Raw genomic sequence first — 22919 nt, forward strand, 5'->3', positions numbered from 1 at the left:
GGGATGGTGGGGCGGGAGCTGAGCCCCGGGAGCTCGGAGTCCGTGCAGAGCTCTGGCTGCTCCGGCCCGGTGCTCGGTAAGGGGTCAATGGGTAACGCAGCTCGCGAAGTTTGTGGTGCCCTGAGTGGCCGCACAGCCCAGGCCGGCAGGCACAGGAGATGCGAGTGCACAGAATCGTAAAATCATATGGGGTTGGAAGGGACTTGGAGATCATCTAGTCCAACCCCCTGCCAGAGCAGGTCCACCCAGAGCAGGTTGCAAAGGAATGTGTCCAGGTGGGTTTTGAATGTCTCCAGAGAAGGAAACTCCACCACCTCTCTGGGCAGCTTGTTCCAGTGCTCTATCACTCTCACAGTAAAGAAGTTCCTCCTCATGTTTAGCCCGCCGCCGGTCGCGGTGCGGCGAGGACACCCGCGGTGTGCCTGGCGGGGCCTGTCCGGGGGCGGGAGGGGGCTCCGTCTCCTCGGGCACGGCCTAGGCCCCGCTGCCGCGCTGGCTGCGGAGGGGAGCGGGGCTGGCCCGGGGGGTGCGCCCCGGGGTGAGGGCGCTGGTGGGCTCGGCGGGGCAGAGGAGAGGGGGGTAAGACGGTGAGGGAGCCCGGGTGCGGGGGTGGATGGTGGGGCGGGAGCTGAGCCCCGGGAGCTCGGAGTCCGTGCAGAGCTCTGGCTGCTCCGGCCCGGTGCTCGGTAAGGGGTCAATGGGTAACGCAGCTCGCGAAGTTTGTGGTGCCCTGAGTGGCCGCACAGCCCAGGCCGGCAGGCACAGGAGATGCGAGTGCACAGAATCGTAAAATCATATGGGGTTGGAAGGGACTTGGAGATCATCTAGTCCAACCCCCTGCCAGAGCAGGTCCACCCAGAGCAGGTTGCAAAGGAATGTGTCCAGGTGGGTTTTGAATGTCTCCAGAGAAGGAAACTCCACCACCTCTCTGGGCAGCTTGTTCCAGTGCTCTATCACTCTCACAGTAAAGAAGTTCCTCCTCATGTTTAGGTGGAACTTATTATATTCAAGTTTGTGCCCATTTCCTCTTGTCCTGTCACTGGGCACCACTGAGAAAGACCAGCCGTGTCCTCCTGACTCCCTCCCTTTAAGTATTTATAAGCATTGATCAGATCCCCCCTCAGCCTTCTCTAGACTAAAAAGACCCAAGTTCCTCAGCCTCTCTTCATAAGAGAGATGCTCCAGGCTCTTAATCATCTTTGTGGCCCTTTGCTGTACCCTCTCCAGTAGCTCCCTGTAGCTGCGAGTTGTGGAGTTGAGCAAAAGCATCATCCGAGAGCCCCTGCCTGTGTCAGGGTGGGTGGTGCCACCACAGCCAGCCCTGCAGTGCAGGTGGTAAGATTTAGGGAAGGCCGACGGTGTCTCGGGTGTGCAGATCTGTTATGTGGACCCGTCAGGTGGTACATGTTACAAAGCAGTCCCGGTTCCCTGTCTCTGCCAGTCCAAATTACAGCTGTGCTTTATAAATGACTGCAGTGTACACTGCAGCACAAAATTAAGACGAGTCAGTCGTGTGTCCTGTCTTCTGAAAACAGTGAGTTTTGGGTTAGAACGGTCTGATGTGTGTGTGTGAAGCACATCTGTCAATCACAGCGTCACCGTCACTCGGGGAAGAGGTGTAAACCTTATTTGAAGTCCACTTTGTAAGAGTATATGAACTGGGGGTGGGATTAAAAATAGTTAAATTTGCTTTTTCAGCCTTAGCATACTTCGTGTGTGTAGATGATCAGCCCAGCGTGCACCAGTTACAAGCATCTTTCAAACTCTCGTTTTTCTTTATGCAGCCAAAATGAAGTTCAATCCATTTGTGACCTCAGACCGCAGCAAGAACCGCAAACGACACTTCAATGCGCCGTCTCACATTCGAAGAAAAATCATGTCCTCCCCCCTCTCCAAGGAGTTGAGGCAGAAATACAACGTCCGCTCCATGCCCATTCGCAAGGACGATGAAGTCCAGGTAGCTGCGCTCTCTGTCCTTTACATTGTACCGTCACACGGGGTCTTGTCTCTGTGTTTTGGTTTCCCTCTGCAGAAGGGAAGGGCTAAACATGCTCAAGTTTGAGCTTTGCCGTGAGTCTTCCAGAAATAATATGGGTTAACGGAGCCATGGACTTGGCCTTTCGAGTGTTGCTTGAGATCACATCAGTGAAAAGGAAAACACAAGGAGCACAAGCGTGGTGGCACCTTTGCTGCATTTTAGTTACGTGTGTTGATTGTCACACTGCATTAAAAACAACTAACAACAAAACAAAAAGCAAAGGATTATTTCTTTTCTGTAGACTGTTTGCTACCTGTAATATTTGAAAGATCAGTTTAGAAATGCATCCAAGTTAAGTGGCTTTTTTGTTTTAAAATGCAATGACAGGTGAAAAATTAACAAAAAACTGTTGAAGTTGACCCTTATTCTTCTTGCTGAGAAGATACAGAGAAAATGAGGGAAAAGTCCAGTTCTGATCTGTTATATTTTCAATTTCGGTGATTGCTAAAATGGTCTAGTAATGGATGTGTTTCTGGCATGTGTGTACAAAGACTAGACTTGGGATTTCAACCTGTGTAGTTCTGTTTTTCTGTTGGGATAATTAGGTAGCTTTTCTTAAGGTCTGCTAATTATTTAACGGGTGGTTTTGAAGCACGGGACAGTATGCTTCTTTACGTTGTTGTTCAGGTTGTCCGGGGCCACTACAAGGGACAGCAGATCGGCAAAGTGGTGCAGGTGTACAGGAAAAAATACGTCATCTACATCGAACGTGTTCAGCGTGAGAAGGCGAACGGCACCACTGTCCACGTGGGGATCCACCCCAGCAAGGTACGGTGCTTGAGCTCAGACCGGGGACACGGGGGGAGACCTTGTTGCTGGCAGATGAAAGCGCTGCTGGTGGCATAACTAGAACCTCCTTACGGTGTGTGGGATAACGGACTGAGGTGCTACAGCATCACGGGGGGTAATAAACAGGGAAATGTTGTCTAGCACACGGTGTTGTGATAGAGAAATGACAGCTGAAAGCAAGAACTCCTCGATGTTTCTAGGGCTTATTTGGTGGAGAAGCTGCTAGAGACTTTGGAGTCTTGCTGAAATACTTTTTTGAAGAGCTTGGTGTTTTTTAAGCACAAAATAGATCGTTGAGAAAAATCCTTTGCTATGTGGCATTTGCACTGTGTTAGGAATGTTTAGATAGAGGCTCAGAATCGGGATTTGTTCTTGTGGATTATTGTGAACAAAGTTCTTCTGAATCTGGTTTTAGCCTGAAGTGATTTACAATGTTTAGAGTTAGTGGAAAACCAGGCAAAGCCTGTTTAGATCATAACAGGAAAACATTTCCAACTCAACAGAACAAGTAGCCAAAACCTGGTTTGAAGCAGATGAGATCAGTCTGCTTCAGCCTTGCCGAGCGGGCACACGTGCTGAAGTGCTGGTGGAAGAAATCCAGTTGTAACAGGTTTTCTGGTCTAAATGGTTGGCGTGTTCAGCAGAGGGAAAGCATAATTATTCCAAAACAACATAACGACTTGTGTGCAGTAATAACATTTGAGGGACAAGGTGACATTGCGATGGAACCAGTAAATAGCAGTGGAAGAAATTGAGATTTGTGCTGGTCCTTCATTCCTCTGAAAGTTTCCTCTAATTGGGAATCAGAAATTGATAAAGCTTTGCGTAAAGATTGCGGGTTATTAATGCAGGCAGAAGAAAAGAATGTTTTGTTTGTTGCAAACTTGCAGTGGGGTGGATGAACAGTTTGTACCTCTCCTAGGTAAAGGTAGGAATTGATTGTAATTAAGAGAGACCTGAGCATACAGTAGAACTGAGCGGGAGCCTGCAGCTCCTGCTGCAGCTGATGTGGTTTTTTTCTAGGATTTGATGGTCAGTGGCATTTATGAAGTGCTCTCGGGAACACCAACACATTGATTTCTTTGCTGGTTGGAGGGGGCACAGAGAGCACTGAAAGCTGCTTCTGGGCTGAAAATCAGAGCTGCAATTTGCTGCTGCTTTGTTAGGAGATCCCATTAAAGCTCTGGTAGCAAACGGGGTGCGCAGTTACCTTTAATGTGTCCATGTTAGTAATACCTGATGATTGCCTGGCCGCTTCGCAGCTGTTCAATAGCAGATGTGTTCTTTAAAGTGTCTTTGTGTGAGTCACTATGAAGCATGAACTTTTACTTTTTTGCCTGTAGTTTAGCCAGATGTATTGGCTATTCCAACCACCACAGCTATGATATGATATGATATGATAATGCCCAGTGGCAGCAGCATCGTTTTCCAGTGTTCTGAAATTCAGACAGCATTGCTTAAAACATGGAGAAATTAAAATTATGACCCATTACTTGCCTTTGTGGTGGTGGGAAGAAGCTGTAGGCTGTGTTTTAGATGGGTGGAGCATCCATCATGTTTGAGTAGCGAAATGGAAATGAGATTTAGTTCAAAGTAATTATTGTGTTATGTAGATGGATAGAAATTTGGCTGCTCTTCAGTTTGTACAAATGTTATGGCTGTGCATTGAAAAAAACTGTCCATATGTTCTCGTCACTGAATGTACCCAGAAAAATTAATATAGCTCAGTGTTTTGAAATACAGAAAGGAATTTAGTACCTCTGTTCTACTCAAACCAAATTAGATAGTCTATGGAAACAAAACCTGGGGGATTTGGTGCAGTCTGTCAGCAGTCATCTTCCTGGGCCGTGCTGTTCCTGCAGTTGTGTCAGGTTGCTGTGCTTTAACGCTGATGAGACACTAAATTCTTTGTCCTTTCTCTAGGTGGTGATCACTAGGCTAAAACTGGACAAAGACCGCAAAAAGATCCTGGAGCGTAAAGCCAAGTCTCGCCAGGTTGGCAAGGAGAAGGGCAAATACAAGGAAGAAACAATCGAAAAGATGCAAGAATAGATGGTTTCCTTTTTGACACCATTAAAGAACTGTTAAAATTAAACCTATTGTTGTGTCTTCTCCTTTAGAAAGTTTTGATCAGCATTTAAATATTCATTCTCTTTTGGATGTTGGCTATGTAAAACATACTTACACTAAATTAAAAAGCTTTTTATACCTTTTTTTTTACTTCTACGGAAACAAAAGACTTTTTCCCCGTAAAGGGATGTTTCAAGCGACAGAAAGAGTAATGCAATCCTGAAAACATGCATCTAATGACAGTTGTGCATCTGTCTCTTCCACTGATCTTTTAACACTTACTTAGATGAGTCCATGGTTTTAAATGAACATGTTAATTCTGTGCCCCATATATATTTAATGTTTTTTTAAAGTGAGCTGTTTCTGACCATGAATCTCTTTCTGGAATCCTCTTAAATTATGGGTTTTTTCAACTGTTTCATGTGTTTGACAGTAAAGGATGGTATTTCAGAGGTTCCCCAGCCGTACAGCGCTGCGTTTGCTGTGTGATGTCTCGGGCTCTCGGGTTAATGCTGGAGCTTGAGGAGGGGGGTTACCTCAGCAGTGCTGGTGGGGTGGAGCGGGCTGGCTTCCAAAGGGCAGGAGCGAAGGCAGAGTCAGTGCTGTCGCTAACGGTATTTAGGGTGAACTTTCCTATTAAGTGGAAATCAGGTTTTTAGAGATTTATAGATGTATAATTGAGAGCTGCTGCAGCATGTTGAAAACAGCTGTGCAAGTAGTTGAAGTTAGTGGTGCAGTGAATCATGGAATCATGGAATTGTCAGAGTTGGAAGGGATCTCTAGAGATCATTCTAGTCCAGCTCCCCTGCCAAAGCAGGGTTGCTCACAGCACATCACTCAGGATGGCATCCAGGCGGGTCTTGAAAATCTCCAGAGAAGGGGACTCCACACCCTCCCTGGGCAGCCTGTTCCAGGGCTCTGCCACCCTCACCATGAAGAAGTTTTGCCTCGTATTTGAGTGGAACTTTCTATGTTCCAGCTTGTGCCCGTTGCCCCTTGTCCTGTCCCTGGAAGCCACTGAAAGTGTTTATTTTTGAGAATGGCCCTCTGCTGATAAGGAAGGTCAGCTTCTGACTGAACGACACTGCAGTCTGGGATGCTGAGAATGGAGCAAAATTAAATTTGCTCTTCTGCAATCGTTTATGGGCGTTGACGCTTGACAGGAAGGCTGATTTAGAAGGCGGCTCTGAATGTCACTTCTTTTACGTAGGCTCAGCGGGTTGTCCCCCGCCGCTCCCACACTTCCCTCGGTGCCGTTTCTCTTCCTCTTGAGCCAGAGCCCCGAGCGCCTTCCCGGTGTTTTGATGAGCCCGGAGCCGGCCCCGGAGCTCCACCCCTGCCCCGAAGGCTGGTTCCTTCTCCCCGTCTCGGGCTGGGTCCGGTGCAGGCCCATGGCCGCCGCCGCCGTCCCCTCGTCGCGCCTCCGGTGACGTCGCGGGCGCTGATTGGCGGAGGCGGCGGGGCGGGGCGCGGCGGCCGGCGGTGAGGAAGGGAAGGGGAGGGGAGGCAGCTCGCCGGGCCGCACCGAGCAGCTTCCCCCCCTCCGGCTCAGCCATGGCGTACGGTGGCCTGACGGTGCCCATCATCGTCATGAGCGTTTTCTGGGGGCTGGTCGGCGGCGTCCTGCCGTGGCTCGTACCCAAGGGGCCCAACCGCGGGTGAGTGACCGGGAGGCCGGGGCAGCTCTGAGGGCGGCGGCGGGCCCCTTCCCTTCCTCCTCAGGCGTCGGGGGGGCAGCGTGCGAGGAGGCCCTTAGCGGAGGTGGGCCCGGCGCCCCGTACCCTAGCGGGCCCGCCGGGCAGCAGCGGCCTTGCGGCCCCGGCTCTCTCTGGAGTTCCCCTTTCCTCCGCCGTCGAGGCCCGGCGGCCGCCGTAGCGCCGTATGAGCCGTGCTGGCCGTTCCGCCGGGCCCGGAGCCGCCGCCTCCTGCCGCAGTGGCCCTGCGGGCTGCCCGTCGCTGTGCTGGCGCAGCGCGGAGGGCGGGCGGGCCCGGGGCCCAGGCGGCTGTGCCAGCCGGGAGCCAGGCCCCAGTAAACGCCTGCGAGGCTTCCCGAGCACAGGGCCGGAGCCGGGAGAGGAATCTCTGCCCTTAATAATCAACGAGCTTGAGTTTTCCCCTCAAGCCCAGTAAAACTCCGCATACGCGGCCTCCTGGGGCGTGGAGGTGTGTGATGAAGTTAGATGGGGATGAGCAATAACTTCCTTTTTCTTTCCTTACTCGTCTTTGTCTAACTTACTCCAGCATCCTCCAGTTTCATACTGGATGAGACTGCAAAAGTTCCTGTAGTAAATCTCTGTTTGGTGCTTAAATGTGTGCTAGTGGCCTTGTCGCTGTGATGGCCTGAGGACAAAACCAAGGCCTAAGCAGAGAACGTTTTTCCTGCAGGGATCATAGATGCTCAGATTAAAAAGTAGACAAGGTTTTGTCTTTCTCTTTTCCCTAGGAGATAATGACTTCTTAATCTCTCTTCTTCTCTCTGACATCCCCTCTACTCCACAGGTACCAACTGTCTTTTCTCTAAGTTGATTATCTAAACTTGGAGGAATTTTCCTCAGTCCTACTTAGCTCTGATATTTACTGCCACACTTTTAAACTTGAAGTGTGTTTTCTGCCTGAAAACTTGCCTGTTTTAGTACGTGTCTTGGAAATAAGTCTTCCAGCCATGTCCTTAAAGTATGTGGGTCACCAGCAGATGTTCTGTTGTTACTCCAAAATGTGATTAACAAATGTGTTCTGATTCTATAAGAACACATCTGTAGTAACACTGTGTAGTCTGTTAACTTCTCATGGTCTTAAAAAAAAAACCCGAAAGAAAAAAACCAAACAAAAACTCAAAGCCTGTTTCTGAACAGGATTGTTCTTCTTCTAACATCTTCTTCTAACAAAAAGAAGTCAATACAAACTTTAATTGACCTAAGAATTCACACTGCATGTGTTAAAACTTCCGAACAATGTCTCTGGGACTCCTGGAAAGGAGGAGGTCCTGAAGCTTTGTTGGATTTGCTTGAAAGTTGACAAGATGGGTGTGTGTTGATAGAAGAAAAAATTGGATGTTATCCATGTCACAAAAGGGTTGGAAGTTAATGAGATGGCATGAGTTTTTGTTACTTGGTTCAGGGGCGAAATCCATAGAGAGAAATACTTTTTAATAATTTAAAAGAAAAAAAAACCAATCCTCTACTTTGCTACTAAGTTCCATGAGCTGCATAGATCGATTGCTATTAGAAAACCTCATTGCTTTTCCTCCCGTTTCAAAATCGTGTGTGTGTGTAGCTGCAGTTTTTCCATTTTCAGTTTCAATAGCTGGTTGGTTCTTGCTTCTTTTCAGCTTAACTATGGTTTCTGACACAGTTTTCTTTCAGCAAGAAAGGAAAATCTTACCCTACAGATAATTGTGTGTGGCTTTGAGATCCTATTTTGTATTGAGTTTGAGAAACCCTTAGTCATGATATAAAAATTAAAAGATATATTTTGATACCAAAATTTTCTGTAAGCAGAATTTTGCAAATGGAGAAAATGTTTACAGAATACTGGTAGTGTTAGATCATCCAGTTTCAGTAGTTTACTAACTTGCTGGTAGAAGTGACTGTGAAATGGAGTAAGGACATTGACTGCATAAGATTTTGCTCCTCTTAGGAGTGATTTTTGTTAAATACAGTTGTATACCTCTGTTTGCCAGAGCTGTGTCAGTTCTTTTGCAGAGTCTCAGGCTGGGCCTCTGCAACTTACTCAGCTGGAAGAAGTTAGAACGTTCATGTTGAGTCACCTTCCATATGATCAAAGTTGAACTAGTTCTTGTTTGCTTTTGGGTTTTTTTTTCCGATGTATCTTGTGGTCAGTCATAACATGACACTTAATCAGCTGTTTCTCTCCTTCCTTTTCACAGTGTTATCAACACAATGCTGGTGACATGTGCTGTTTGCTGCTACCTGTTGTAAGTATAAATAATGTCTTGCCTCTTAATCAAGGCACAGTTCTGATGTAATCAAAAGTTCCTTCTTTATATCCTCAAAACATTTAGGGGGCATCTTTTCAAACGTGTCATGGAGATTTTGACACGTGTGTTCTTTGACAGCTCTTAGAATTCTTAGTTCTAAAGACCTTCAACTTGCTGGAGAGAACGTTTTTCCCGTTGGAAGATACTGAATTAAATCAGAATTATACTTGTCCTCTGGCACGTCACTGTTGAATAGTGCCCTGTGTTGACCTGATATTATTCCTTTCCAGTTCACTAGCTTATTTGCTCACAAGTGTAACGGCAGTTTGTCAATTCTAGAATTTTTCTGATTCATGGTAGCAAAATGAATTTTTGCCTTTTTCATTCTTTATACTTTAAATTTATTTCTAGGGTGATATTAATTTAAACCTACTGATGTGTTTTGCTTTACTCGGTTTGACTGAATATATTCTTAAAATCTGGTAGAGCAGTGGGTGGAAAAACTTACACATACGGGTTTTTTTATATATGACAAATATTTTTTGTGACATTGAAATAGTAAGACTGTTTCTATTTAAATGCACAGTATATTTTGAGGCTGTAAGAGAATTAGTAGAAAGAATAAAATACCTTGTTGAGGTGCTTGTCATACCATGTTTGGTTTTTGTCAAGGTAATCCAGCTGTAACCTGCAAGAGAAAGCATGTTTATTGTTTTCTCTCTCTTCTTGTTTTTGGTTCTGTTTTGGTGTTTAAGACTAGAGACTGATCTTGTTAAAGAAAGTGCTAAGCAGAAATAACTGAATTTGCCATGGAGAGTAAACTGGTAAAAGTCTGGTTGGATCTTTAGGGTTAACTTGTAATAAAATCATTATTCAGACTTCCACCTGAGCCTGAGTAGTCTTTGTACTTTCCTGAGGTTTTTAGGCATTATTTATGCTACTCTAAGGAGCTTAACATGAATATTTAGAAAAATGGATCTCTAATCTCAAGATTCATTCTTAAGAACCAACAGCCAAAAGCCATATTACTGGTGTCAGCATATTCCAGGAGAAGCCTGTTTAGTTCCACAATGGGTTGGCCTGTGGCACAGGCTCATGCAGGTTTGATTTAGTTCAATAATGTGATATTCAGGTTTTACACAGGTGAGGCCTATTTATTTTTTTTAATTCACTGTATTTGATATGTGAAGTCTTAACAGCTATCCAGAAGAATGATTTCATAAAGTACAGCAAACTTGATCCTGTGGGGTTTTTTTATCCATGACTGTTTTTTAAATGAGTTTTGCTAAGCAGATGTAGAAACTTGAGAAGAGCTTTGTAGTGCCAGCAACTTGAATGTGAGATTGAAATCTGGGAATCTTGGTGCTATGAAGTTGCCAACACTACAAAGCTTCCCTGCTCATAAAGTATGTAGCAGCCCAATCTCCTGATAGGTCCCAAATGCTTCCCGAAGAAAGGGCAACCGGATGCTCATTTTCACTAGGTTACTGTGTTTTGGTTACAGTAAATTGGGGTAGGGTTTGGGGGGGGAGAATGTTATGGGTTTTGTTTTGGTTTTGTTTGTTTAAAATTCTCACTTAAGTTCTTCCTATTCTGTATTTTAACAAATAATGTCCTACTCTTCTAAAGTCCTAGAAGCTTAGGGTTCATTTTCCTTATTGTTTGAAGAAGGGCAGTTTCCTTGAATTTGAGGCCATGTGGCATCTGCACAATCATCTAGATTATGATGTGAAATGTATTTGTTGTAAAGCTTCATAACTTTGACTATATGCTGTGAACTCTTCAAATGTATGGTGCTGTTTCACTTGTAAGTTAAGTGATTTTTGTACTGAGACAGACCTATTATAAATCTAGTGTCATTAACATGACTTAAAATCTGTCCTTGTGTGCCCAGTGAGGGGGTTCTTTCATAATCTTGTGGGCTGTAACTTGTATTTTGTATCCCCTTTGGCTTTCTCCAATTACACCTTGGAAAAAGAGCAGCAGCAAGATCTTATTATGTTTTTAATCATCGGTGGTTATACCCAACCACATCAATTACGTATGTAGTGCCTGCTTGCCAGAATACAACAAAAAGCAGATTTTTCTCCGCATTTGTTCCAAGATAGAACTTGCCTAATCGCACAGTCTTTTTTTTCTTTCCGCCCTCCTGAATTCTGTATAAAATCGTAGAACAGCCCTGGTTGGAAAGGACCTCGAAAGATCATCTGATCCAACCTTTCTTTCCTCTGTTTTATTCAAACGTATATAAGTTTGTTCTTCCCACATCCGTTTCTTATTTTGAGGGAGGCATTGGAAAAAAAAATTTCAGGCCTTAATTTCAGTGACCAAAGACTAATTTTTCCTGCCAGTCGTGAAGGAAGCCCAAAAGAGGATTCTTTGTTGGATATGTTAGGATTAAAATAACTGGTGTTGTCCCAGGTATGGTCTCTTCTGTATTTTTGTGTCTTTAGTAGGTAACTAGTACCATTACCTACTTCTTTGTAGAGCTGTTTAGAACTCTGCTAGACCTGCTTTCATACTCTTCGAGTTTCCTTTCCAGTGAAAATAGGGGCAAAAAACTATTTCTTGTCTTTATTAACCATTTGATTGAGAAATTGATTTGCATCAAACTGAATTTGTTCTAAGTAAGTTGAAATTTGATTAACTTCAGATTTAAAGCAGTTTCTCCTGTGTTTAGATTTAGCAGGGATCATTTCGAATAACCATATTGATCGCATGGTGTTAATTTTGTTGTACTTTGAGGGGGGTGGGGGTGGAAAGCAGTTTCCAAAAAAGTGCCACAATACTCTACTAACAGAGTACAGTGTGCTCGAAAAATGGCATTATTTGCTCCTGATTCTAAAAGGATTAAAATATGGTTGCCCAAATTGACATTTAAACGGAGATAGCAGGACCTTAATTTGTATTATGCAGCATAGACAGATGGCGGTTATGGTAGAAAGACCTTTTAAAAAATCTTTCTGGTAGAACATAGGGACTTTAATTTCCTTGTCTGAGCTGGGTAATTAACACTGCCTGCTCTAAGTGGTATCTGGTAGAATTTAAGGGCCTGTGGGTGGCTCGAATGCCATACCTGATTTTAGCAACTCTGGAACGTTAGGCGTTGGATACAGAGGCTTGCTTTGTTTTACTTTGAATGCCGTGGTTTGTTTTGCGTTGTCATGATCCGTTATTGTATAAAGCAGCATCGCTTAAGCTAAATGTGGGAAAAGCTTTTCCATCTTGTTTTAATCTTGAATGCAAGGGAGTCACAGAGCTCAGTGCTTAACTACTGCTTTAAATTATTGGGCCCTAGCAGAGCAGGGAGGAGGAATATACTATTGACCTGTAATGCCACTATGGCTCAGAGCTTGGGTATCCAGCATGGTCCCAACAAATAGCTTTTGAAAACGGCACAGTGCTTGCCTAAAGCATGGTTATACAGCTGGGGGACGTCAATATTTTGAATGTGCTTCCAGCTCATTTAATTCACAGCCATGCTGGGTCTGAACTTAGGAAGCATAGAGAGGTGAGATATTTGTGCTTAGAGTTCCTTCTTTCTGTACAGTGAGAAAAAGAATAATGTGCTTTCACAGGCTTTTAGTGTTCCTACCCTCCTCCCACTCCTGTTAGTTCAGGATGCTGAAGGCAGATGGTACAGTGCTCTGGCACCCTATCTATCTGTCTTTTCTATCTGAAAATTAACCCTTGCAAAATAAATTCTGTGATACTTTTAAGAGCTAATTTGCTTTTCTCTTAAGCAAATTTAACCTCATGATCAACATTGTTTCAAAATGCGTTGTTGTCATTGCTTTGGATAGCAAAGTAGAAACATGTCAACCTAAAGGTTAGTGGCTGTTCTTGGTGGTGTCTTGAGGGGGGTGGGGGTGGAAAGCAGTTTCCAAAAAAGTGCCACAATACTCTACTAACAGAGTACAGTGTGCTCGAAAAATGGCATTATTTGCTCCTGATTCTAAAAGGATTAAAATATGGTTGCCCAAATTGACATTTAAACGGAGATAGCAGGACCTTAATTTGTATTATGCAGCATAGACAGATGGCGGTTATGGTAGAAAGACCTTTTAAAAAATCTTTCTGGTAGAACATAGGGACTTTAATTTCCTTGTCTGAGCTGGGTAATTAACACTGCCTGCTCTAAGTGGTATCTGGTAGAATTTAAGGGCCTGTGGGTGGCTCGAATGCCATACCTGATTTTAGCAACTCTGGAACGTTAGGCGTTGGATACAGAGGCTTGCTTTGTTTTACTTTGAATGCCGTGGTTTGTTTTGCGTTGTCATGATCCGTTATTGTATAAAGCAGCATCCTGAATTCTGTATAAAATCGTAGAACAGCCCTGGTTGGAAAGGACCTCGAAAGATCATCTGATCCAACCTTTCTTTCCTCTGTTTTATTCAAACGTATATAAGTTTGTTCTTCCCACATCCGTTTCTTATTTTGAGGGAGGCATTGGAAAAAAAAATTTCAGGCCTTAATTTCAGTGACCAAAGACTAATTTTTCCTGCCAGTCGTGAAGGAAGCCCAAAAGAGGATTCTTTGTTGGATATGTTAGGATTAAAATAACTGGTGTTGTCCCAGGTATGGTCTCTTCTGTATTTTTGTGTCTTTAGTAGGTAACTAGTACCATTACCTACTTCTTTGTAGAGCTGTTTAGAACTCTGCTAGACCTGCTTTCACACTCTTCGAGTTTCCTTTCCAGTGAAAATAGGGGCAAAAAACTATTTCTTGTCTTTATTAACCATTTGATTGAGAAATTGATTTGCATCAAACTGAATTTGTTCTAAGTAAGTTGAAATTTGATTAACTTCAGATTTAAAGCAGTTTCTCCTGTGTTTAGATTTAGCAGGGATCATTTCGAATAACCATATTGATCGCATGGTGTTAATTTTGTTGTACTTTGAGGGGGGTGGGGGTGGAAAGCAGTTTCCAAAAAAGTGCCACAATACTCTACTAACAGAGTACAGTGTGCTCGAAAAATGGCATTATTTGCTCCTGATTCTAAAAGGATTAAAATATGGTTGCCCAAATTGACATTTAAACGGAGATAGCAGGACCTTAATTTGTATTATGCAGCATAGACAGATGGCGGTTATGGTAGAAAGACCTTTTAAAAAATCTTTCTGGTAGAACATAGGGACTTTAATTTCCTTGTCTGAGCTGGGTAATTAACACTGCCTGCTCTAAGTGGTATCTGGTAGAATTTAAGGGCCTGTGGGTGGCTCGAATGCCATACCTGATTTTAGCAACTCTGGAACGTTAGGCGTTGGATACAGAGGCTTGCTTTGTTTTACTTTGAATGCCGTGGTTTGTTTTGCGTTGTCATGATCCGTTATTGTATAAAGCAGCATCGCTTAAGCTAAATGTGGGAAAAGCTTTTCCATCTTGTTTTAATCTTGAATGCAAGGGAGTCACAGAGCTCAGTGCTTAACTACTGCTTTAAATTATTGGGCCCTAGCAGAGCAGGGAGGAGGAATATACTATTGACCTGTAATGCCACTATGGCTCAGAGCTTGGGTATCCAGCATGGTCCCAACAAATAGCTTTTGAAAACGGCACAGTGCTTGCCTAAAGCATGGTTATACAGCTGGGGGACGTCAATATTTTGAATGTGCTTCCAGCTCATTTAATTCACAGCCATGCTGGGTCTGAACTTAGGAAGCATAGAGAGGTGAGATATTTGTGCTTAGAGTTCCTTCTTTCTGTACAGTGAGAAAAAGAATAATGTGCTTTCACAGGCTTTTAGTGTTCCTACCCTCCTCCCACTCCTGTTAGTTCAGGATGCTGAAGGCAGATGGTACAGTGCTCTGGCACCCTATCTATCTGTCTTTTCTATCTGAAAATTAACCCTTGCAAAATAAATTCTGTGATACTTTTAAGAGCTAATTTGCTTTTCTCTTAAGCAAATTTAACCTCATGATCAACATTGTTTCAAAATGCGTTGTTGTCATTGCTTTGGATAGCAAAGTAGAAACATGTCAACCTAAAGGTTAGTGGCTGTTCTTGGTGGTGTCTTGCTGATGTTTTAATTGCTTTGTAGAGCCTGGTACGTATTTCCAGGCTTGCATGACTGATAGACCGCTGCAGGCTCAGCACGTCATTTTAACTAGAGTCCTACTTTGTATAAAACTGAAAGCAGCATTGAAAATAAATATTTGTAAACCTTAAGAGGATTGATGTGTTTTCTTTAAGTCTGGCCCGCATCTTTTGCCCCTGGCTGTTCTAGCCATTTTACAGCCGACCTGTACTTCGTTTGCTGGTCAAAGCATCAAGGTTTGTGTGGAATTTTCCATGACTGCCTAAGCACTCTGATACATTTGTGGCAGCTCCCATTACAAAGCTGCTCTGCTTTTTCTCCTCCTTACAAAGCATTCTAGAAATAGCAGACAGATGAGCCAGTGTGTTCACTAAATGTGTTTATATAGTTAGTATTTAACATAGATTTAAATCCATGGAAGCATCCATTGTTCTTTCTGAATATTGTAATATTTACAAAGCAAATATAGCTTTTAACAGTGGAATATTTATTTCTGTTTAGCTCTCCTGGATATTTTCCACAAACTGCATTCCTCTTGTTCTCAGTTCTGGCTATGGCTTCTGCAGTGTTAGTTTGTGAGCTGCTCTGATGACAAGGCTCCTGTTGCTGAGGATCTGGGATTTGTTGTCATATTGGTTTTGTTCTTGTGGGGTTTTGAATTTTGTGTATGCGTGTTCCTGTAGGATTGTACTCTTTTACTTAAGGTTCCTGTTTCTCGATCTCTGTGCTAGGCTTAAATTCACTTTTGTTCAGTCTCTGATGAAGAATATCCCATGTCTGCAACGGTATGTTGTCCTACACTGAAAATAAAAGCAAATGAGAGGGAGCATGTTTCTCAGAGGCTTTTGTTTAAGGGATGCTTCAAAAGCACTGAGAAAAGGTCTCTTAAATTTCTTTCTCCTGAGCCCACAAATACCCGAGTTTCATTGTTGCAAAACACTTTCCTGTCAAAGGAAAAGTAGGAGAGAAATAATGGCAGGTGGGTTTGTGCTGCTTTAAATCAAAGAGGGCAATTTATTGTTTCAGTTGTGGAGTGATTCAGTACCAGATCTTCATTGCTGGTATCTGGTCTTTGTGTATGAGCTTGAGTAAAGTTTGATTTGATAGTAGACCTTCCTGAAATTAGTCTCCTCTTCTCTGATAGTACTTGTGCTCTGGACAAGCCTTTCCATTATTGTAAGCTTCATAATTTGGCTGATGTTCTCTCTTTTGGGTTGGGGGGTTTGTCTTGCAGTTGGCTGATTGCGATTCTGGCTCAACTCAACCCTCTCTTTGGGCCGCAGTTAAGCAATGAAACAATCTGGTATCTTAAATATGACTGGCCTTAAGGATGTCTGTCCCCTGCTGCAATTTATTGACAAGGTGAGTATGATCAGACTTATTAATATATTTGGTATGGTAAAGCTTCAGAAGAAATTGAGCAGTAGCGTAAGCGGTGTGATCAGAATTGCTAGATGTTTTGCAGGAGCAACCTATCTATAGGTTTCAACAAAACATATTTTGGATGTTAATCTAGACTGGATACCATGGAAAGCTTGGACTGAATTCTTGTACGGTTATTTTTCTCTGCTATCATGTCATGTGGTGCTGTGCTCAGTGAGCAGGGGTTGGTAAGAACAGTGCATTTCTTTTTCCTACAAAAAAAAAAAATCGGGCTGTGGTGTCTTTTAATAGCTACCATAAGTGGATTTCCTAATCTTTAACAACTGTGAAACCTCTCTTCAAGCCTACTACCATTTCATCTAAGACCTGTTCTGATTTCCAAGGAAGTGTGGAAATAGGCAGTTGCCCTCATTCATCTGGGAGGTTACAGTGAGAACTGCAATTAGAATGGGTTTTTATCTCCTATCAATGTATAGCACTACCACTGAGCTTTATTTTTTTAATTAATTGGTTTTTTTAATGATAGCCCATGTGCAGCTGTAATCATAGGTGAGCCTGGTGGTTGCTCTCTGGGTAGTGCTATTGGAATGCTGTTGTTGCAGTTCTTGGGCATGCTTTCTGACACGACCAACAAAAATACAAAGTCTTGTACCAAAAGTTAGAGAAGCTGTGGATGCCCCATCCCTGGAGATGTTCAAGGCCAGGCTGGATGGGGATTTGAGCAACCTGGTCTAGCGGAAAGTGTATCTGCCCAGGGCAGGGGGGTTGAAGCTCGATGATCTTTAAGGTCCCTTCCAACCCAAACCATTCTGTGATTCTATGAAAAGTACCATGATGACTTCAGGCTTCTCTTAGAACGGCAGCATTTGGAGTTGAAGGTTCAAATGAGGGGTAGCTGTGGAAAGAGGTACACATGACTTCAGTTTTTATGCTGCTAACTGAATTAGACACGCTTATTTTTTTTTAACTGGTTTTGTTGTTGGGTTGTGGGGGCTTTTTTTGTCTTTTTAGGTTTAACTGCCTACCCCCTTGCTGTTATTACTTTAACTTCTGTTTACAGAAGCCAAATAGCAGCAGACAGATGACAGTTGATGTTACAGCTCAGTTAAATGCTGACTGTAAAGCATCCTGAACATTTACCCTGAAGCAAAGCTCTGCTGCTTCAAAGTAGGCTTCATCTGAACTGCGGTGTTGTCGACTGTGGCATGTGTATGTGTCTGTAGCTTCTCTTTTAAGCAGTAAGCAGAAGTTAAAGGTAGACTTGGCCCTGCTTCAAGTAGAGGCCTGTAATTAGCTAAGTCAGTCAAGCTGAATTTCCTATGTGCATTTTCACTGCTCGTGTGTTAACACATAATTAGTTAGCTAAAACAGAGACCAGTGTATTCTGGCAATAGACGTACAGATCCCTGAATCCCAGAGGATGATTCAGTTGCCTGGGATGTGAAATTGAAATGTCGTTATCTGGACACGTGGATGCCTTGGATATAAAAACTGGGCTTCCTTCTGACTGAAATTGTCTGTGTGTTGTAACACAACTGGAGATGAGATACAACTCTTGAACTCCAGGCATCTGCAAAAAGAATCAGAGCTTTCTGCCTCCCTTTCAGTGAAGAATTTTTCCCAGATCTGGGGGTAAATTTGTACCAAGGAAGAGAGGGAAGTAGTGCATTCTAGGATGGCCAGAAGGTTTATGTGAGGAGCTGTCATTTTTTAACCTATTAATGGAGAATTTGAGACCTGTATAGCACACGCTGTTGTGTTATGACACGGTTTGTTTCAACCTTTGATATATCTGATTTCCTTGGCTTATGTTTAGAATAAAATGGAGGTTCTTGTCCTTGTGAAAAAGAATGCTTAAAAAAAGTAAAAGCATATGATGATCCTCAAATATCATAGTTAAATACTATGTTCTTTCTTGCTAGAACTGTGCTATTACAGGGCATATACTATTCTCCACGATCTGGTTTAAATTACTCTTGTAGCATTGAGCGAGCTGAGCAGCAAGGACGTGGCTACATTGATCAGGCTGCAGTGCCCCGTCTTTTGCTGTTGAGCTTCCTGTTGAGTTTCTCACTAGAGAGGAGCTGTGAATTAGATTCCATCTGAAAGAGTTGGGATATATCTCTGACACTGCTTGAAATCCCATAAATACAGCTACCGTTTCATGTTTGATCAGTTATTTTTGGCTTTTAAGATGTGCTTTTTCAGCATTCAAGGTACATGTACTATACTTTTTTTTTTGCCTCCCATTTCTTTCAGTTGAGGTTTGGATGGATTAGTGTGGTCGATACAAAGAGTTAAAGCAAAGAGAATGAAATACTAACTCCCAGAGTGGAGAGAACTTATTTAAAAATGAGGATGGTCTAAGCAAACCCAATTTACTTGACCAACAGAGCAAGCTGAAAATGCACACAGAAGGTTACTGCGTTCTAGTGAGGAGCTTCTACAGATGCTGACTTTACTGATCTATGCCAAATTACAGAAGTTTGGTCTTTTTTTTGGTCAGTGTCCCTGCAATTCAAGTAATGATGATGTATCAGATGACTTGTCTGTACAATCAAGTTAATGGCTTGGCTGGCAAAATGTAAGAACGGGCAAACTCCTGTAGCTGTGGCACATACGGGCTGTAGCCTCTCTTAAAAAGCGGCGTTAGATCACATTGCTTCTCCTTAACTTTCTCCATTTACAGTCTGTGTTCTCAATCCAGGAACTTTCTTCATGCAAGTGCAAGAAGGACTATCATCCAGATGTCTGAGTGCTGTTACAGCATTCAAAACTTTCTAGTAGCTTAGCTGTTCTGCCAGCTTGTAATGGAATTGAACCTACTTGTAGTAACTGCAGAAATGAAACTGCTAAGAAAGAAAGTAGAGGTTATTCTTGAAGCTCCACATAGATGAATTATCTACAGTTCTTGACCATTTCTCAGTGCATTTGTGGAGTGGAAATAGTTGCATTTAACAACCAGGTCTTCAATTAGTAAATTGTTTCCATGAAAAGGAATAATTAATTTGCCTCTTGCTTTGCAGGTAAAGAAGAGATTTCCTCCAGATGAAAAACTCCACTGACCCAAAGATGCCTTTAATGTAGTTGGCTGGATACCAAGCCTGTATTAATGCCTTAACCTTTCTATTGTGCTTCAAATGGCTTGTTCAAAGCCCTGTATTTTTTTTCCGACTGTACCGTTTAACAGTGTGCCTCATGCAATTTATACTCCTCTTTGGTACTGTAATTTTTTTGCCTGTTAACTTCGGATGTGATGAAAATTTCTAAAGTTTTTACGGGTCATGAAGTCAGCTTTCCTGTTCATTTTACTCACCCTGTAGGGACACTGTATGTATCTTCCAGGTCTGAGGTTGTCTTTTCCTGTGCTTTCACCCCTGGTCTCTTTGACTGCACTTGAAAGAAATGTGTGCAATGAAACTGTATGAAGAGAGGAGAAACAGCGGTGCCTCGTGCTGATGGCATTTATTTTTTTAAAATGAGTTGTATTCTTGGGAAATTTGGTCTTAAATTTTTCGTGCCTGGGAATAAAACTAATCCTCTGCTTTATACAAAATGCTCTGGTGCCGTGCTTAACTGTTACAATGTGCTTTTCTGTGGTTTTAATCAAATGATAGTTGGCCAGAGTTGACGAAACTTAGATGACGTGGATAAACTGGAATAAAGTCATGGAGTGTGATGAGATGAGCAAGCTTGCTGCCTGCATCCGAGGCCTTTCGGGTAGTTCTAAAATAGGATTAAGTTTGTGACCTAAAATTGCTGGAAAGTCCACAGGAAGAAGCGAATGCTTATTAGCTCGAGAGCCTCTTCTCCATGAGCTTCCCACTGCTGATACCAGGCGACTGAATAGCAGAGATAACATGACGGGTTTGAATGAAGCATAAATAGGAATTTTGATAGGAGGTAGATTTAATCTCTAGCCTTTTCAGAGGATACATCTACTGATAAGCAATTTGAACAGAAAACACAGCAGTTGTTTTATACTGACTTGACACTCGCACGTGGAATTGCAAACCTGGTAGAGCACGTGGCAATGTTGGCCAGAGAGGAAGGATGGCCATGGCTCCTCCACGTCAGCTGAGTCCATGGGGTTGGCAGTGAATCTCGTAAGTCGTTTGCTAAAGAATGGCTTCAAAAGGTATAAACACTGCACAGGAGTCTGTGTGTGTACAGTCTCGCCTCCTGAAACCACCTCCAGGCAAATCGCAGTTATTCTTTACTGTGTGTTACCATTGCACGCAAGGACATAAGGGAGCGGTTTGCTGGTTTGGGTTTGTGATTTTTTTTTTTGTTGGTGTTTCTTTTTTTTTTTTTTTTCCCTTTTGGATAGCCCTGTTAACTTGTTGAGTGGGATAGTACTCATTTCTACACAGGAAATTCCAAGATCCTGACAAAACGCTGTTAACTTGGGGTGATTTGAAAATTGGACAGTGCGAATTGCAAAAGAAATGAGAACGCACCCGCTGTTACAAATAAACGTAGTGACTGTCAGGACGGGAAGAGTGGATTTATTCTTTTTTCAAGTTACCTGTTACTGAGAGCTGTATTGTAACAGGTGAGAAGTTGTACACCGTAATGCTATATGGCTTGTGGCAAATAATTCCTAAAACAACTGGAAATTGAATAATCTTATAAAAGTTTAGGTGGTTGTTGTTTTGTTGGTTGTTTTTGTTTTTAAAGTATGTGTGGAGGATAAGGTATGTTGCGTCATATGGGGAGGGGAAATGCTTCAAGGCACTGTTGACAATTCTGAATATGTAACAGTTCTTTTAAAATATATTGATCTTCCTGTCATATTTACCCTAATGTGGGACACGGAAAAAGAAAACATCCAGTGGCAAACGGTGGTGTTAGGCTATTGGTATTGTCACTTTCTTTCACATGCTTTCGGTTTTAGGTTCTGAGCTCTTGCTCCCTGTAGAAGATCCAGGAGGAGTCAAAGAGAGTCCACAGGGCGCGTTTCACTGTTGGTGAATTTCATGCAAAGAGCTGTTCAAAGCCTGGATAGACAAGCTGTGGTTTAATTTTTATTTAGGTTCTTTCCAGATAAAGAAATTTCCCTTTATCCAAACATTTAATATTTTCTCTGAAACAGGTACCAAGTAGAAGCACGATTGAAGAAGCTGAAAAAATAATCTTTTGTTTGTGTTCTGCTGAATGTTGTGTGACCTCCTGTCTGCATCGCGATGGTGGAATGGTCTGCTCTGTGTGTACCAGGAATTAACGCTGCTGAAAATTACCTCTTTTTCTGCAGGACTGCAGGAAATTGGAGCAGATGGACAGAGCCGCTGGTGTTTAACAAACTACACAGGTATCAAAGTCTTGAGCAGTTGCCTCTTGCTTTCGGACAGCAGAAGAGAACGCGGAGTGTTGAAATATAAGTGAAGGAAGCTTGGTGGTGCTTGAAGTAGATGGAAAGCCTGGGTTGGCAGGGAAACCCTCTGAGCTCCACGTGTACTGGTATTGTGGGGGGATGGAGAAAGTGTGGAGGGTTCAGGAAGGGGACTCCGTAGCCAAGTCTTGGAGACTCCAAGTCAAACATTGGGAGCACGTAGAATAAGCGTTCAGGTTGGAGTCACTTCAGATGCTTTTAACTTCTTCCGTTTATATCGTTTAGGAAATTCAAATATCTGCATCTGTGCCCCTTGTGGGACATTGTTCTGAAGAATTTGTGGAAGTTTCCTTTTCCTCTTCTGGAAATACTGGAAGATTTCACTTGTACCTGGGGGGTAAGCACTGTCAGAGTGGGCGGCTGGGCCCTTCTTGCCAGAGTCACACCTTAATGAGCAAGACAATGTTGCTTGGTCTCATTGTCAGGCATGATGGGGTTTAGGTGTAGTGGAAGGAAGCCTTGGTACCCCAGGGGCTGAAATGCAGCAGGCCGTCTAAATGCTAGAAGAAATACCCTTTACAAATAGTAACACAAGAACGGCCGAGTCTTTTTTTATTATTAATTGTTAATAATTTCTCCGGTGCTGGGGCCCAAGCGCCTGTCCCTGTGCGGGGCGGTAGCAGAAGGACGCAGGACACGAATTAGACGAGCCGCGGCCACCCCGCCTTAAATACCCTCCGCGCGCCTCTCCGCCGTCACGTGACGGGGGAGGCCCCCACCCCCCCCTCGGCGGGGCGGCGCCCCATTGGCCGGCAGAGCGGCGGCCGGCGATTGGCTGGCACGGCCTTTTCCCCCCTCCCTCCCCACGTGAGGGGGGCGAGTCACGCGATTTCCGGGAACCCGTCAGGAAGGGACATAAACAAAACAAACCCCGAAGCCGCATGGAGGGTCCGGGCCGGAGCCCGCGGGGCGGCGCCCCCTGCTGAGCCCCGGCCGCCCGGTGAGCACCGCCCGCGGGGAGGGGGCTGTAGTGACCGGGGGCGGGGGGCTGCGGGGCGCGGGAAGGGGTGTCCCGGCTCCCGGTGGGGTGGAGAGGACGGTGCCCGGCGGAGGGAGCCCGCAGCCCGCTCGGATTGGGGGGGGGGGAAGGGGGGTGTGGCTGCCGGTGCTACGGGAGAGCCCGTGGTGCTGCTGCCGGAGCTGGGGGCGGGGGTCGGGCCCGATGGCTGGAGGGGCTGCGGAGGGGACCGGAGCGCGGGGTTAGCGCCCGGTTGTCGGTGTCTATTCCGACTCTTCCCCCCCCTCCGCCCCGTTCGTCGGGAGCGGCGGCACCTTC

General features: G+C 44.0%; 3 protein-coding genes across 11 annotated transcripts in view; all 3 read left to right on the top strand.

Annotated features, from left to right (window-relative positions):
• RPL26L1 (ribosomal protein L26 like 1) overlaps positions 1-4922 on the top strand; it is a 5082-nt gene extending 160 nt beyond the window's left edge. Inside the window, exons 2-4 of the mRNA XM_014948257.1 lie at positions 1785-1957; positions 2666-2806; positions 4751-4922. Of these exons, the coding sequence (XP_014803743.1) occupies positions 1790-1957; positions 2666-2806; positions 4751-4879 (438 nt within the window). The 5' untranslated portion in view covers positions 1785-1789 and the 3' untranslated portion in view covers positions 4880-4922. The remainder of the gene's footprint in view (positions 1-1784; positions 1958-2665; positions 2807-4750) is intronic.
• A 1436-nt stretch (positions 4923-6358) lies between these two features.
• Positions 6359-21916, top strand: ATP6V0E1 (ATPase, H+ transporting, lysosomal 9kDa, V0 subunit e1). Of its 2 annotated transcripts, none has more exons than XM_014947898.1 (4): positions 6359-6555; positions 8784-8831; positions 16103-16230; positions 21506-21916. In XM_014947898.1, exons 1-3 carry the CDS (start codon positions 6452-6454, stop codon positions 16194-16196), a joined length of 246 nt encoding a protein of 81 aa, XP_014803384.1. In that variant the 5' UTR covers positions 6359-6451; the 3' UTR covers positions 16197-16230; positions 21506-21916. The 2 variants fall into 2 exon arrangements, with proteins under 2 accessions (XP_014803384.1, XP_014803383.1); XM_014947897.1 differs by lacking the exon at positions 21506-21916 and adding an exon at positions 19278-19933 and having other exon boundaries at positions 6360-6555.
• Positions 21545-22919, top strand: part of CREBRF (CREB3 regulatory factor) — a 26356-nt gene continuing 24981 nt past the window's right edge. For 4 of the 8 annotated variants that reach the window (XM_014947891.1, XM_014947886.1, XM_014947890.1 and 1 more), the window contains exon 1: positions 22452-22583. The gene's annotated coding sequence lies outside the window, so the exon portion shown is untranslated. Of the gene's footprint in view, positions 21563-21863; positions 21981-22450; positions 22584-22919 lie in introns of those variants that run through there. The other 4 variants (XR_001412682.1, XM_014947894.1, XM_014947889.1 and 1 more) reach the window with 3 other exon arrangements.

The sequence above is a fragment of the Calidris pugnax genome, unplaced genomic scaffold (assembly GCF_001431845.1).
Source record: "Calidris pugnax isolate Ruff unplaced genomic scaffold, ASM143184v1 scaffold27, whole genome shotgun sequence".
NCBI classification, from domain to species: Eukaryota; Metazoa; Chordata; class Aves; order Charadriiformes; family Scolopacidae; genus Calidris; species Calidris pugnax.